We start from the raw sequence: 17835 nt of genomic DNA on the forward strand, positions 1-17835 counted from the left end.
CTTTTCAAACCCGAGGAGGTTAGGTGTCTCCCTTATTAACATCTAATTAGGGGAAACATGAGAGCATATTCGTGCCTATAGCTATTAATAAAGGATTGCATCAGGAGACAGATGGAGATTAAACCTAGTTCACCTCTGATTGACCTCACTTTTGCCGTCTATCATTTATCAATACATTGAAGGAGACAAAATGAAAATATGTTGTCGCTTTTGAGGTGGTATTTACCACAATTCAACTGTTGTAATCCATAATAGTAAATGTAATATTGCACAGCGAATGGATTCATTCTCTCAAAATTAGTCTTCATGATACTTACAAGATACTTCAAGGACTCTGATTTTCCTCTGTGGCACATTAATATAAAACAGACAGACTGACCTATTTGGTAATCCTGGGGATTTGGACAGAAATGGGAACTTAAGTCTGGGCCTCGTGTCTCTGTCAGTGATGATGAGTTGGCTCTTTTTCGCTGCAGCTCAGCTTCACTCCAGCAAGATGAGCTAAACATCCACAGTATATGGTACAATAAGAAGGCAGTCACTATCCTCTCAGATCCATTGGGATAGGATAAAGAGAGATTTTCACATCTCTGCTGCTTTCTGACCATGTCGAATGACCACACTTCCTTCCTTTAGACTTCAAACTCATCTTCTGTCTTCACAAGGCTGCTTCTCGTACAAGCAGCCCCACCTGTGTAGAGAGCCGAAACTATAAATCTGATACACTCAATGCCTTAAGGTTTTACGCTGGTGTTTTTGCTGTCTCCACAACCCTAGAAAGGTTTGTTTACAATCTCCTTTAGTGCAAATGGTAATGGCTATCCTGGGGATGGGAGTATTTCTCACTCAGTGGTGCTCTGACCGCCAGTAATGAGGGCTCTGCCTGCAGGCTGTAATTGCATCTTTATCACGTTAAAGGCTCCTCCTTTCTTCCAAGTGAACAGTTGTCTACCACTCTGTTTCAGTGCGCAATGTCTATGGAAGCAGTTTGGCTTCTAATAATAAAGCTCTCTGGAAAAGAAAGTGGGCAGGCCTGTTTTCTCAGCATATTCATAAATTAGATGCTTGAACAGTTAAGATCTGAATTAATTAGAAGCCCTTCTGTTACTTTGCGTTTAAAAGACCTATTTGATAGTTTTTCAGTTTTACGTTTGAGTTAATGATGACATAACGTAGGGCAACTGCAATTAAGACTGCAATTTTATTAGTGTATCACATACCCAGCAATAGTTTTATGTGTTTAGAAATAACACACATGATCAAAGTAAAGAGTAATTGGCATGTACATTATGACGAGCTTATTGGGTATACCAGGCTTTTAGCTATGCTAGCTATAAAAATAGTACTGTACCTTCTTCTGTCTAAACTGATGATGCTTAATATGGACTGCACTATGTGTACGTGTGTTTTTTTCCGACAACTTTCAGTTTCCAGAAGTGCTTTACGTTTACATGCGAAATTGATTATCTCAAATATGTAATGCAGTTTGTGTGTGTGTGTGTGTTTGTGTGTCTGTATTTCAGACAACCGAAAGTAGACTTAAATGAAATGCTGTCAGGACGCCTTTGCAGTAATTGAAAAGTCGCATTTGAAATCAAAGGGGCATTTGCATAATTCAACAAAGTCGCACTTAGCCGTAATTAGCAAGAGGGAGAGATTTTTCTTTTAACGTTTTAAAACTGGTAATACCATGTTATAGTATGTAGCTGAAAAAAACTACTCACTCAATTTAATTTGCACCAATGACAACATAGTCACTAACCAAACAGCAATTTGCTTATTAACAGATGATGCCTCCAGTCTGGCCCCCCACGGACTGACTTTAATATTTTTGTCTAATAAGACGCAAATAGAGAGACATTTTAATCATATTCATAAGTAATCTGTCAATCTTTCTTGTGACTTGTCACTGTGATCTCCCCCATGCTGGACTGCAGCCATGTTGAATCCATCACAGCCAGTCATGGACGTCTCTCTGCAATAGAACTGTTAAAAGCCGAGCTATGCCCCACAGTTAATTAGGATCTTAGTCTTCATCTTTGCTCTCACTTCACCTCCCTGTCTCTCAGCTCAGTGATAAAGGAAACACAGCTTTGGTGACAGAAGGAGTTTCATAATTAAAGAAGCATCTTGTTGACTTTAAATGCCAGCATGCCCTTCTGTTCTCCTTGTGTACATTAGAAGCAAAGTATACCATACGTGGAAATGAATCGGCATCTTGAAATACAGTATGCGTCTTGGAAGTGGCACAGTGGGATGTTTCACTTTTTCAGACAGATACATATATATTTCAAGATCTCTTACATCATTGCAGTTCTAGCGAACAGTTTGTTAATTAAATCTGACGTGTTGCATCACCTATAGAGAGCTCAAATTGGATTTTTGCCTCTTTTTTGCCTATCCTTATGGCACAAAGGGAGGAATTTACAAAAGCAAGGAGCAAAAAGAAGAATCAGTCTGCTAAGGCCCCCACAATCCTTGTCCTTTCTTTGTAATGGACTTATTAGATTCGTATTGTCAAAAGGGATTGCCCCTCATGAGGTGCAAGAATTTCTTTTCAGCTGCCATCAGACAAGGTAGTGGAGCGTGGCTGCTTCTCCCTGACAATAACTCCTGGATTTGTCTTTTCTTCACCCCTGTTGCCTTGTCCTGTCAACACCTCTTCTTCCCTGTCCATCCCACTCCCTCCCTACTCCCCCTTCCCTTTCTGTTCATCTTTTCCCCCTCCCTCCTCCTTTCTCTATGTCTCCCACAGAGATTTGTGCAGCCGACTGTGGTGGCCATGGCATCTGTGTGTCGGGCACCTGCCGCTGCGACGACGGCTGGACGGGCGCAGGGTGTGACCAGAGGGCGTGTAACCCTCGCTGCAACGAGCACGGCACATGCAAGAACGGCAAATGTGAATGCAGCCCTGGCTGGAATGGAGAACACTGCACCATTGGTAGGACGACAAGTTGTTTGGGTGGAGGGGGGATTTGAGGGCCGTGGGCTGTCTGTGTATTGGGTGTGGGGGTAGGTGGTGAAATAAAGAGGGTGAGCATGCCTAATTGAATTTGTGCAAGTCAGCATAGCATGAACAGGTTTGCTCAAGGATATGAGGCTTGTCTTCATGCATTTAGATGTGGGAATGTGCTAATGAGTCTTTTGTTCTACGTTTTATCTTTCCAACTCATCCATTTTCTTTATTTTGAGTACAAACATTTGCTTCATTGTTAACTGGGACTACTATTTAAATATTTCGTAGAGGAGTTAGTCAACATAGACAATACTTTATAGTCTTTAATAAAATACACATTTCAGTTGCTTTTTATCTAAAACATTTTCTCATAGCAGCCTACCACATTTCTAAAGTCTGTTAAGGAAAGGCAATACAAAAGTTGATTGAAAATTGTGTATTATTTATGAACATTGTCTTAATGGTGCACAATTTATTAAAATAAGCAGGCCTTTGGTACAATGAGCCACTAGTTCAAATTGTGCAAAGATCAACTAAAAAAGACAAGATATACAACATGACTGAAAATCAATCCTGAAATGGATACTACCCTGTGATATTTACAGCGATTCCTGAGGAATACAGCAGCACATGTAAAAGCCAAACTACAGCTATCTATGCATGGTTATGAATAATTGTATCCCTATAGTGGCAGTCAGAGTTAAAAACACATGATGGTCAGTTTCAGATCGAGTCTTCTAGCCATGAAGCCTTCTAGCTTTAAAACCTTGACCTGGCTTCAAGCCAATGACCTGAGAGGATTTGTTTGCTATGAGAATACACAGCACGATGTAAATACTACACCCTGAGTTGAGCACGACCAGCATTACTGGAGTGAAAGAGGGCAAACATAGCATGACCTCAGTGTAGATTAAAACACATGGCTGTTTTGTTGACTACTAAAAGAAACATAATCCAGAGGAAAACTTGATTAATGTCAGAGGTCACTTAGTTAGTGGGTGTCTACTACGTAGAACTAGTTTGGTAAATGTTTATTGGGATTAAATTGTGGAAATATATAATTGATGTGTCATTGTAAATTATATAAAACATTTGAAGTAATTTTGGTCAGATAGTCTGATTAGCTCCTTCCTTTTCTTTGCAAAGGCTTTAGAGCTGCTTAAGAGATTCATATTCATTTTTAGTGTCACATTTACTGACGGGTCCATAACAGTCCAGTTAGGAGACCCGTTGTATTAGGCTTGCTCGCTTGTCTAATATTTTTGGTCTGTGTTCATCATATGTCACTCCTGCCTCTCTCTTTCTATATTTATCTCTGTTTGTTTATTTTCCTCTCCATCCTTGTTCTCCTCTCCCTAAAGACATGGCCTGCCCTCAGTCCAGGCAGGTGTTTGGGTTATTCTTTGTTACCAACACTGTTTACCACTGCAACATCACACGCTAGCTCTCTATTTACTATGCTATTGGTAAACCACCCAAGCAAGGAAGAGGAAGTAGGAACAATGTCTGATCACTCCCCCATCCACCACAGAAAACTCACCCATGAAAAGGAGTTTGCAACACCCACAGATTTGAGTGAATGAGAAAAAAGGACAAAAGGGAAGATTTCCACCCCTGTTCCATCTTCAACTGGGAGAGGATTTTTTTTCCTCTCACAGTGGCCCAGGCAGATCTTGGATCAGTGCTACCGCAAACGAGAGCCCAGGCGAAGTCAGTGAATGTTTTATATGCTCGCCCTGCATTATTGATGGGCCTTTTATAAGTGCCATATTGAGATCCACACTCCCTTGACAAGAATTTCCCTAGCTGTCATCCATTAAGACGCCAAAGATTTCAATTTAAATCAATTTTCATTATTAAGAGCGTCAGGCACCCACTGTGCAGGAAGGCTGGAGGTCTAACTTTTCTTCACCCTTGGCCAAGCCTCGGATGACCTCGTTGTCTATAGACAGGTGGTCTGAGATAGTATTTTCTGACGAACATTTTCACCCTGTCAAAAAGAAATTGCTCGAAAGATCAAAGGGTTGTAATGTACGGTACATCAATCTTTTGTTCCTTTTAGAAATCACACCAGGAATATCCTGCTGATCCTTGCAGTTGGTAAATAAGGCCAGAACAAGATGGTGTTTCTTCCTTCCTTTCTTTCTCTCTCCCACTTTTCGTCTGTCTCCCTTACTATCGTTCCAATAACTTGTTCACTCCTTCCTGGACCTTTCACTACCCCCTGTTTTGGTTGTGCTAGTTGTGTTGCTAGAAATGCATGTGGTTTGTTTCACCAGTACACTTCCTTTTTTTCTGTTGGTCTGTTTTTTATCTTTAGTCTTGTATACTAACACTTTGCCTTAATGTCTTGTCATGGAAAATCCGATGTCCAAACCTCCCTTATATGTCTTGTCTTTATCTTTCAAGCTCACTATCTGGATAAGGTAGTGAAAGGTATGGCATTCCTCCTTCCTTTTGTATACACCATTCCTCCCATGCTCACTCTACCCAGCCATTATTGACCATATCCACAGGCCATACTCCTCACCATATTCACATATGCCAGCGCTACATACCTCAAATTCCCCCAAAACCCTCACTCCAAAACTCCCCACCTTCTATTAACTTTGCATCATAGCTCTGCACAGCAATCTCCACGTCGCACTTTCACACCTTGTGAATCACGCTTGTCCTTCTGTGGTGAGGTCCGGGGATGCTGAGTTTATGTGCAGCCATGCTCTCTCGATGGGAGGATGACAGGGAGGGGGGCTCTGTAACCTAGCCCATGCATAATGGATGAGTGTGCAGCTGTGAGGAGGGCCTGATAGGTGCTGAGGCCGCATCCTCTCTAATTAAAACTGCTCATGCTCTGGTTGGTCCAGCGTGAGCAGGGGGTGGAGGCTGAGTGGCTGCGATCCCTCTCTCCCTCCAGCTCCCTCCGTTTCCCTCTGTCCTTGGTAATGGACCACCTGCCATGAAAGCGGCTGCCACAGGAGTCCACAGAGTGCCTTCGGCCTCACGTTCGGAGCTGTTTCAGACAGGCTGGGCGGACCTCGGCATGGGGCCCCTTCTCTATAAGGGCTGCCAATTAAGTTGATCTGATGCCAACGGAGAGACAATCTTTATTTATTAATCCTTGTAATAAGCAGTGGGAGTTGACTAATCGTCTGCCTTTACTGTTGGTCTAGCTAGAATCGTTTGTCCAGGAGATCTATAAGAGGCGGTACCATGGTCTAAAGGAATTGTCTTCAGAGACATAGGCTTGCAGCACAGCTATTGGCTCTAAACTGTCGAAACACATTCTTGTTGGAGAAGAACCAGCAAACAAGTTTACTAAACTTTATTTCTGTAATATGTACGTTTCAGAGCTAAATACTGGTACACCTACAGCATTTATCAAATTTTTGTTTTGCTCTAGTCAAAATTATCTGTTATTGCCTTATTTGTTAAGTTGCTCTTCCATTGAATTTAATTAGCACCATTGTTAGCATCATTGAAGCACTGTGATCAAACCCATTATTCTTTACTATTGCTTAGAAAATACAAAACAATTCTGACAAAAGTTTGTGTGAAAAAATGTGTGTTACTAGTATTTGTTGTTCAAAGTAAACAAAAATGCTATTAATCATCTAACATCGACTTCTACTGGGGGTTTCCTCTCGTTTTCTCCAACTTATTTTTTCATATATCTGCCGTATGTCTGTCTCATTCCCTCTTATTTTCATCCCCTGCATTTTCTCATCCAATATCACTCCCACTCATCGCTCCCTCTGCTCTATACCTCTCTCCCTCCCTCTCTCTGATGTAAGAGCTGTTAGGCAGCCACCCTTGTCGCTTTGGTTGACAAAATGGGTCAGAGCCGACATCTTCTCCATCCCTGCTTCTCCCTAACAACACAAAGCATGTTAGAGTTCCACAGTAGAAAGATGCAGCCTTCTGCCTTGGCCCCTCGGGAAGGGGTTGGATCATGCGATGGCAGAAAAATGGCAGGCAGAGAGTGAACAAATAAGCATGAGCTGCGAGCCTGTGACATCCCATACGTATTTGAGGAACAGATCCAGAGCGAGCCAGAGGAATGTCACCTTTTGGTCTCCGGCTTGCTATTTGTCTGTTTGGGTAGGGTCTCATACATATACTGCAGTCAGAAGCCTCGACTTGCTAATACCGTCTTGCTGGCTTAGAGGCTCCCTTTATCGACTGCTCGTACCTCTGTGTGCCATTTGTGACTGGCTAATGACAAGGAATCACACTCTCTGAGGATGTGAGTTTATTGATTTCAGGAAGCAGCACCGTCTCAGCCAAAAAAGATAGAGCTGTGACAACGTACAACAAAAATAGCAATTGAGACATACTTTTCATTTCTTCAACTATTATTGTACACTACACCAATGCTTTTAAATAATCTCAGTTCCAAGCATAAACCACAGTGCTTTAGATAGTGTGGTACATATCTGATACAATTATGAAAAGGAATACACACATATAGATCACTGTGTTCATTACACAGCGTTTGCTGTGCTGATACTGGAGCCCAATTTGCTGTAGGAATGAGTGAATATTGATCTGATAATCCCTCTTATCTGATTATTTTTCTAAGGGATATGTGAAGCTTAACAAAAAGTGTATCAAATTAATCAACTTAATTTGTGGACCACTAATTTATGTCCCTTTGAGAGTTGGATTTTTACAGTACTCCTGTTTTTTGCTAAAATAAATAGCTGGAGAAATAGTCTCAACAAGTTGCTAGTGGTGTCTTAGAGACTCATGTGTCTTACAGTATGTTGGTTACTTGTTTTTCTTTCAACTAACAATATTGTCAACCGTTTGTGTAGAACATGTTCTGAAGCTCTGTTTGGAATTCTGTCACCACCTGTCTTTCTGATTTTGTGAATATGGCCTTGTGTCTGTACAGAGGGTTGCCCTGGTTTGTGCAATGGCAACGGTAGGTGCACTCTGGGTAACAATGGCTGGTATTGCGTGTGCCAGCTGGGCTGGAGGGGGACTGGCTGTGACACCTCCATGGAGACGGCCTGCAACGATGGCAAGGACAATGATGGAGGTAAAAACACCCAGATATCCACAACAAACATGCTCCCATTGTGACCCAGCATGCGGTTGATGTGTCACGATTAATGCTTTGAATTAGCAACAGCAAGAAAATCATATATACTGTATATATACTGTATTATGCCTGTGTGAACCACTAAACAGAGAAGGTGATGTGTTTATAGTCTGTCAGAATTTTGATGCAGTTTCTTCATTTCAAAGGAAGAATGAGATAGGAGCAGCCTCGACTGGCAGGCTGTATTAGAGAACAGAGTGACAAGCCTGAGGCTTCAGTGTATTCTGTCCCAAGGAGTGAACCTCTGCCTAGCCCTCGAACCAGCCCTGGGCAGGGCCCGGCATACAACACGGTGGCCTCACAGGAGGCCCTGACAGTCTGCAGACCAGACTCTTGATGGCCCGGGTCTTTTTAATGCAGGGGATGTTTGTCGTTCTACCTTTGTACTGGGCACAGAAGCCTCACAATGGCAAGAGACTCAACCAGGGAATTGACTGACTTGTGACTGCAGGGTTTATTTTTATCACCCATCTGGCCAGCCATACCCCTGAACGCAAAGAGCAGGCAGTCAGATGACCCATTTTAGCATTTTAGCAAGTAAAGTGCATTGCAGCAGCAGCTCCCACCATATTGAATTATTTCATCAGAAGAGGCAGAGTTGTCAAGATGTTCCTCAAAAAGAATCCACTATACATTCAAGAGACCATTAACCATTGACCATTGAAATTAATTATCCCTCACTTTCGGAGGCCATAATTTTTGAGGGAAGTCTCCATCACTCTTTATTTGCTAAAGAGAATGTGTTTGCGTGCCTTTTTTTACCATGGCAGATGGGCTGGTGGATTGTATGGATCCTGACTGTTGTCTGCAGTCTACATGCCACACCACCTCCCTGTGCGTTGGTTCTCCGGACCCCTTGGACATCATCCAGGAGACGCAGACGTCCTCCACCCAGAGCAACTTGCAGTCATTCTATGACCGTATCCGCTTCCTGGTTGGCCGTGATAGCACCCATGTGATCTCTGGGCCCAATCCTTTTGATGGCAGGTGAGTTGACAATGTTTATGAGGATTCTGCTGCTCCCCCACCTCCCTTCATCCCACTAATGGCCAGCAGGATAAGTGGAGGAAAACAGTCAGAGTTAGCCTGGCCCACAGTCATCTGTCATCCCTCTGGGGAAAAGAAGCCCTGAGATGCAAACTGGTCGGGTAGAAGGTAACTCCAATTTGGAATAAGAATTTGTTTTTAGTTTTAGCCTGTGCATTTCTTATGCTCTAGCGAAAAGGGGGTTCAAATGTGCAGTGAAGGATATAATGCATAGTTTGAGGAGTGATGGACAGGGACGGGATATGGAAAGTGGTTGGAGAGCACAAGAGCATTCCCCAGCATTGGGAGGCATCTCATATTCATGTATTTTGATTACTTCCACTGTAAACCATCTGAGGCCACCTCCCAGAGGCAGAGCTCGTGATGCACCAGCCAAGGAATCGGAGACGCTTTCATATCAGGAGGGTGGCTGTCATCAAGTCCCTTATGATTCAGTTGCTTTTTTCCCCCCTTTGTCTCCTTCGCTTTTCATCTTTAATCGCTGGTGAGAACCTATGTCACCTTATTTGCATCCGCTACACTTTACTGTAGACCTCTCTCATCCTGGTTTCTTCCTCACACTTAAAACAAACATATACAGTATATAACGGCAGCATTGTGACACATATTTAAACATATTTTGTTTGTTTTTTCTCTTTCTCTCTCTTTTTAACCCCCCCCCCCAAAAAAAAATAAAAAATAAAGGGTGCCTTTTATAGAGATGTGTTGTTTCATTTGTCATCTACCTTCCTTAAGGCAAAGACTGAATATGCCACAGAGGTCCTGCTTTCACAGATCCCTATTTTTAGTCTGGCAGAGCTGAAGCTTTGTTGCTGAAACGGAAATTGATGTTTAGAAGTGCCGCTGCTCAAGCAAGATCATTTCCTATTCTATAATTTGAGAACCATCGCGTCTCAATGCAGGTTGTTTGTCAAGCTGTGAAAGTAGAGGGCCTGTCCTTTGTGTGGATTTCTCATCACCTACAAATCAAATTCTATTGATGAATGTCTTTGTTTGTTACAATGTGAATTTGATCAATTCCTTATCCAAGATAAAACCTCTGTTAAAAATAAATCCTCTCCTTCAAAAAAGATGCCCTTTTCCTGCTTAGCTGTCCATGGTTCTCCAAGATATTTCCAGTGACTCAATTCACAATTAGAAAATGTCAGGGAATTATATCCGAATTACAAGTGTCCTCTTGCCTCAAGATTGTACATGTTTTGTGGAAGAGTCAATTGACACTTGAGAAATACACTCTAACATTGTGGCATTCTCTCTGTGATATTTATCACACAGTCACTTAGTCTTTCCGTGGCTTTCAATCACAAACAGAGAGAAATAGAAAGAATGTAAGACAAACAGACAGGGAGTCTGTTTGTCAAACAGACAAAGTATATAGAGGAATATATTTAAATAATCCTCTGTCTCCTTCCCAAGCAACACAGCCATTAATATATACATAATTTACATAATAAGTAAAGATCGAAAAGCTAGGGTCGAGCTGCAAGATCTGAGATCTCAGCTCACCTAAAAATATCAGTTGTGATCTATTATTCATGCCTGGTATTAATTCTCCTCCCACTGTCAGATATGAGCGGTTATGACAGGGGACTGTGAGCCTGTGATGAGCCTCGCGGGCATGCTCAGTTGCGTCTGGCCGATATGCCACGTTGGTCACCTGATCAGCTGTCTATTGATCTCATAACCACTTCCCCCTGCTCCTAGCCATGTTGGAGTGCTATTCTTGACGTCTCCTACCGCAGAAAAAGCTGCAGAGGTGCCACTGTATATAGCATCTGCCACTGCATAAAGCATCCGGCTTTTCCCCATAACACACAATACATGAGCGTCCATGTCTGCCAGGGCTTGTTCAGTGCCGGCTGCTGACTGGAATAGCAAACAGGGGCTTTGTCTACGAAACAATTTGGGTAGAGATTGATAGAACACTTACAATAGTGGGGGGGGGGGGGGGGGGGGGCATCATCTTGATTGATATTCATGTGCTTTTATCATTATGACTCTGATCCCATTATTAGCATTAGACCATGGGTGACAAAAAATATTCCCTGGTCAAGTTGGTTGTTTACCTCTCAGTGTACTCTCTCAGTGCTAGCGTGGCTTTGTCATTTGAGGGCTGAAGATATGGATGGCTCTTTTTTTAACTTAGTTGGTTGAGAACAGAAGGGCAGGCAGGGAGCGAGGAAGCGATGCTAAGGGAGCGAGTAAGTGGACGTGTTTGCCTGTTTATATTTATATTACACCCTGTTATCAAGTCATTTGTGTGGGTAATGATGATGCTATTGCATGGATGCAGACTGAACCATTTATTAGCCTTGCTTAATGATAGGTTCTCATACATCAACATGGCATGGCAATTTGTTTGTTCAAATAAAAATGCTGCACAGTTTTTTCTCAAAATGCAGATAGTGGATTTGAACTAGACATGGGATAGTATCGCTCTGTTCAGTAATTATTCAGGAAGGCATTGCATCTCTATGATGAGCACAATGTCCTCACGTCGTCCTCGTGCCACAGCGTTGCAGCGTGCATATCATAGACGGGGGGTGGGAGTTGTTGTGAAGTTCCCTTTGACTTTGTGAATCTTCCTGCACTGCTGAAATCTCACACGATGGGTTTCTCCAGCAAAGACGTCACGCTCCTTCTTCTGCTGCCTCCCTTTGTCGTACTGGGTGTCAATATTTAAATCATTTGTCTCAGTGGAAAGGAATTAGCTCCGCATGTGACTCATCGAGGCGCATAGCAGATAGTTCCACTTTCACAGCTTCATCCTGAAGAGAATGTGTGCACTTGCCCTTTCAAAAAAATGTTTTCTCAAATAAACTGTGGCCATGAATGATTAATTGCATAGAGGACGGGCAGTGCTGTGTTAACGCTGCCGGTGTTACTATGTAGATGTAGCATCCAGATGGATCTTGGTAGACCTAGCAGGATTCAGAGAAGTGTATATTTTTTAGCTTGTTTACAGAGCAGTGGTGTACAGCCAAGGACCAATGAAGGGGACAAGCAGCCCTCATTAGCATAACGCTGGCTTCCTGGGGACCATGATATTGTGGGGTGAACGATCTTGCCTCTAGTAAGGACAAGTTGAGGGCATACACTTACACCCCAGTGTTAATTGTTTCCAGTATGTGGCAATGTTTAAGACCCAAAAACATTAAAAATAGCTGGGGTCTAATTAAACGGTGCCAGTGAAGCAATTGTTTAGGGACTGATTTTGAAACTCCTACAGGACCACTGCGTGGCCAAATTGTGTATTGTTAATGATGGGGGCAGGACTTGACAAGATAAACACCATACAGCAAGGTTTAATTTCATCAGTTCAAGAAGATTAGTGGCTGATATTTGGACGCCTCCCATCCATCGATTTGTGGAGGCTGATGATCAGATCTAATTTATGCTAGATCCAGAGTGCATAATGTCTGACTGGAGATTTCTTGGGGTCTTGATAACCAGCCATGCATTTTTAGCAATTTATATACCTCTTAAAAACGTATTCTAGAAAGTTGTAATGGAAGAGATAAATCTACTTTTTAATTAGGACCAGAGCATGTGAAACTTCCCTATCTTGTTTAGTTCTCATTATTCCTCATCTCAGGATGAAGAATCCCTTAGAGACTGCCTAGAAGCCGTTTGTTTCTTGATGTATTTTTTGTTTTTATTTGTATTTTTTATATGACTTGTCTAGCTTATCTTCTTCCCTCCATATCTGTTGAATAATTCATACTGTTAAATACTAGAATGGGATTGCTGCGCTGTCTAAATGCTTTTCTATGCAATGGGTGTGAAAGGGATGTGACATTCTCTCACTCATTTCGCATATGTGTCTCCCGCACAGTCATGCCTGTGTCATCCGTGGACAAGTGGTGACCTCAGACGGAACGCCCCTAGTTGGAGTTAACATCAGCTTCATCAACAACCCAGCCTACGGGTATACAATCACCAGACAAGATGGCAGGTGAGAACGGTCCCTCACTCAGTCATATGCACACACACACACAAAACTGTTTATTAATACAATACTTCTCTGTGTCTCTCACTTTCTGTGACATTTCTGTGGAGAATCTTGTAACTAAATAGGTCAATCTGTTGTCACCCATGGCCCAATAAACTGTAGTGGGATTTTATCTCTGACCCCCATCTTCCCCCAGTACCTGCATCATTCACTGACATCCAAACAGCCTGCATCCCTGCCGGTTTGATCTCCATCATTTCCTCTCTTTCCTCCATCCCTTCCATCTTAGTGTCAATCCACTCTCCATCCAACCCGCCCTCAGAAAATCTCTCTTATCCTCATCTCATCATCTGGCTCCACTCACATTCCATCCGGGCTTCATCCCTTTACCCTCCTCCTGCCCAATCCCCCGTCTTCCAACGGGCGTAACATTTCAGTAGTCCACTTCCATCTCCTCCTTGTCATAAGCCTCCTCTCATGTCCCTTACACAGCTCTGACTGAGTCTTGCCTTGTCTCCATTTTTCATTTTCCTTTTTCTCCTTGGAAGCTCTCCTCTCCTACGCACTTATTTGCTTCTTTCTCATTCTACCTCAGCATATCTGTAAACACTGCTCCATCTCCCAGGTTCCCCTGTAAACATGCCCAGTCTCCCGCAACTCCCCTGCAATCACTGTAAACAGGCTCACTGCAGCGTGAAATCAGAAATGCACCTGTTCAGCCACTTAGAAATGGGAAGGCTGTCTCAACTCATTTTTCAGATGTGTTCTTTATTGTCCAGGGGGCTTAGGTTTTTTGAAATGACCTTCTTGCTATACTGAAACATTTTTCTGGGGGAGGTGGAGACAGTTTCTTGGAGTTTCTGCGTGGGTAACTGGTGAGACTGCTGGGGCGACACAGAGCAGGCACTACGGACCTGGTCCACTTTCAAACGTTCCTTTCATTAAGGAGGAAATATACTGCACCGCTTGGCCAGTGCTGATTCACCTCCACTCACCTTGCTGCATCTCTTTGTCTTTGAGAAGTCAGGCACAGCATTGGACACTGAGTTCCATGATTAATATACAAAGGCTAATGCAGACACACTGATTGGTTATCATTTGTATGAGGAGCTGTGCGTACATTGGCAGGGTTAACCCTCTAAGCTTGATGCATTCCCTAGGGCTTAGTCAGTGAGGCTGGTGTGGGTAGCTTAATAAGGTTCGTCACATGGCTTAAGGCTGTTGTCATGATTGATAACGGCCAGCGAATCCCCTCATCGATTGGCCACGCAGCCTGTGGGTATCTGTCCAGAACTGTTTGTATGTGCGTGGAGTGGGTCCCCGAGGCAGGCTGTTGTGGTTCAGCATGGCCACTGAGGCAGCGCAAGGGCATCACTATCACCCTCAACATCAGCAGCAGGGGCAGCAGAACCGCTTTGCACCACTGATCAGACCAGACACTCTTCTCCTCCCACCAGGCCCCGCCAGGCCCAACACAGGCGGCAAAATGCACTGCTCTTATTTACTGCCTCAGCCGCTGAAGGTTTTTAGAAAGGCCAGACGTATTTTTGTACCAGCCTGTTCCACTAGGGAATGTCGTTAAATTAGTAAACACAGAGTAGGGAAGTGCTGATTTACTCTATATGTAATGTGGAGGATCCTGGCCCCCATTTGGAGGTGAGGCCCTGTCCCGTGAGCCCTGCAGATGACCAGGTGCTAATTGGCTGTTAGAGACATGCTGTGGTGCAGGTGTGGATGCAGGTGCAGCCGTGATGCTGTCACCACACTAGAGATAGAGATGAGTGAGTCACCTGAGGATGGAGCCTTTACTAAGAAGCATTCAGGCCAGGTGGATGGAAGGACGGAGGGAGGGGGAGAGGGAGAGGGAGAGGGAGAGGGAGAGGGAGAGGGAGAGGGAGAGGGAGAGGGAGAGGGAGGGGGAGGGGGAGGGGGAGGGGGAGGGGGAGGGGGAGGGGGAGGGGGAGGGGGAGAGGGAGAGGGAGAGGGAGAGGGAGAGGGAGAGGGAGAGGGAGAGGGAGAGCAGGTTGGTTGGTTGAGAGAGATGGGTTAACGGAGAAGGAGCAAAGCTGGGCCAGGGCCTTTATGCAATAGCTGATGTGATTGCATTGCAGGGCTTTTAGACTGATGTGGTAGTGGTCAGTCCTGGTTGCCGGGATCGATAGGGAAGTGTCTGCCTCCATTTTGCTGCAAAAACCTCCAGCCGGCCTGCCCTGTTACACGCCTTCTATTCAAATGTGAACACGCTGCATTACACAAGCAGAGGGTGAACAGTCGCATCATCAGTCTCTCACGTTCGCTGTTTTTAAAATGAAACCCATTCAACATATCACATTAATTCAGTGACTTGCCTCTGGTTCTTTGGTTCACTGGGTTGACTGCTTCATCCTTCCTCTGCACAGTCGCTCTGGATGCTGTGTGCAGGAAAGATAAAGTGCCAAATCCTGGAACTGCTCTTTTTTTTGTACCATTGTCTTTCATTTACAGCAACATGAATTCATTACTCATAGATTTTACACTAGCACTCAATTAGAAAAATATTAATTAACGAGTGAAATGTGACATGGTTTAATCCCTGATACATGACAAATTACAACTGTAGCCAAGTAGTTAATATAGGGATTGCTAATTATTCTTTGCTAAAGAAGAACATATTAGAATATATATTAACAAGCATACAGTGTCAGGTTCAAGATTGTAATTTTTTTTGTTGTAAATGAGAATCCTGTCTTTTCTAGTTTTGACCTGGTCACCAACGGCGGTATAGCCATCGCCCTGCGCTTTGAGCGTGCTCCGTTCATCACACAGGAGCACACCCTCTGGTTGCCATGGGGACGCTTCTTCGTCATGGACACCATCGTCATGCGGCACGAGGAGAACGACATCCCTAGCTGTGACCTCAGCAGCTTCACCCGGCCCAGCCCAGTGGTGTCCCCCGCTCCGCTCACCGCCTTCGCCGGCTCCTGCTCCGAGAGGGGAACCGTCATCCCCGAAATTCAGGTGACAGCCCCGTTCCATCTCTTTCTTTCCTACCCTGTACGGGCCCTGTTGTTTTGGGATGTACAGCCTATTGCCCTTGCCTCCAAAAGATTCATGCCAAACAAGAGAGAGCCCCCCCACACACACACTCCAAACACCATACATCAAGCACTGGAGGAATAGTAACTCCTCCTCGTGGCAGCACTGTGATTTTATCTCTCCACTGTAATTGGTCTGAGAAACACAGACGATTTACAATGTGCATTGTTCTGTCCCACTGCAAAATGATGATGATTGCATTGCACTAGAAAAAAAGCTTAGACATTTTTAATTTCTCTCAGGTTGAGAACACAAGTGGGATAAAAAAAAAAGGTACTTGTTTTGCCCATTTGATAGTGGGTCCCTCCTTGTTTTCCCTGTGTCTATGTGCTTGTGCCTCCTTCTCCTCACTGGGAGGACGTGCACTGTTATCTGTCTAGTAGCTGGGTTTTTGTGCCCTTCTCAAATCGCTTTGTATTCCAGTTTGCTTGGTACAATTTATGGCATATTACGAGTTTATCTAGAGTGCAGTCTAGTCTACATATAGCACCCGGTATCTCCTATCAGCAAGACAGAGATTCTCTTACAGGGACCTGCTGGTGGGTCTTTACAATCAATGAAACGTTGTTGCACTCTCCAAAGATTTATAACAACACACATGCTAATGGAAGATCCACCCTGAGCAGAGATTCTGGGACCTCCTCCTGATCCCTAGACACAGGAGGTAGGAAGCGGCTTAAGAAAATCAAAGCAGCGGCCATCGTCCTGGCCTGCGGCCGCGACCCCGGACCCAGAGCCCTGTCCCTGGCCGCTGAGTAGCCACTGTGTCAAGCCGTCCTAGCCCTAGTGAGTTATACTGCAGGCCACTGACTGCTGGTCGGAACAGTATGGAGCTCAAGGGCATTTCTACAATATATAGCAGCCATTTTCATACAAATTGAATGGGCTTGCTGCTGTAATGAAGGGTGCACTATGATTTAATCAATTGTTAAAAAAAGGGTTCTGTAGTGAGTAAAAAAAATCATTGGATTCTTATAGCACTCAGGCCTAATTGTCCTTTCATTGATGTTTCAGATTCCCCTTTAGATATTCTGTTTGGCTTGAGGCAAGTCTTTGAACCATATAAGGGCCAAGGATGATATCTTGTAGTAGATTAGAGAAAGGTAGCAGATAAAATGATGTGTGCAGTAATGGAATAATGAAGCCATGGTGTCTGCTCCCCCAGGCTCTGCAGGTGGAGGTTCCTATCCCTGGGACGGACATGAAGGTGAGCTACCTGAGCAGCCGCACCCCGGGGTACAAGTCCATCCTGAGGGTGGTCCTCACCCACCCCACCACCCCTTTCAACCTGATGAAGGTGCACCTCATGGTTGCTGTGGAAGGACGGCTATTCAGAAAATGGTTCCCCGCTGCGCCAAACCTAGCTTATGACTTTGTCTGGGACAAGGCAGATGTCTACAGCCAGAAGGTCTACGGCCTATCTGAGGCCTTCGGTAAGCAGATGACAACTGTTTTCAAGTTAGTAAGATTGGGTACCCTTTATTGCTCCTTAACAATTTTTTTTTTTTTCCTTTGTCCATATCCAGTGTCTGTGGGTTTCGAGTACGAGTCTTGTCCAGAATTTATTCTGTGGGAGAAGAGGACTGCTATTTTACAAGGCTATGAGACCACAGCTTCCAAACTGGGAGGATGGGCTCTGGATAAGCATCATGCCCTCAATATCCAGAGTGGTGAGTCTTTAGGCCGCTTTGGGTAGAGAAT

General features: G+C 44.1%; 1 protein-coding gene across 1 annotated transcript in view; it reads left to right on the top strand.

The window, feature by feature from the left end:
* The window catches only part of tenm4 (teneurin transmembrane protein 4), a 113397-nt gene that overhangs the window by 60939 nt on the left and 34623 nt on the right, over nt 1–17835 (top strand). Inside the window, exons 15-21 of the mRNA XM_047036567.1 lie at nt 2756–2941; nt 7851–7997; nt 8831–9047; nt 12943–13062; nt 15795–16056; nt 17300–17567; nt 17661–17804. Of these exons, the coding sequence (XP_046892523.1) occupies nt 2756–2941; nt 7851–7997; nt 8831–9047; nt 12943–13062; nt 15795–16056; nt 17300–17567; nt 17661–17804 (1344 nt within the window). The remainder of the gene's footprint in view (nt 1–2755; nt 2942–7850; nt 7998–8830; nt 9048–12942; nt 13063–15794; nt 16057–17299; nt 17568–17660; nt 17805–17835) is intronic.

This window comes from Hypomesus transpacificus, chromosome 15 (genome assembly GCF_021917145.1).
Source record: "Hypomesus transpacificus isolate Combined female chromosome 15, fHypTra1, whole genome shotgun sequence".
NCBI classification, from domain to species: Eukaryota; Metazoa; Chordata; class Actinopteri; order Osmeriformes; family Osmeridae; genus Hypomesus; species Hypomesus transpacificus.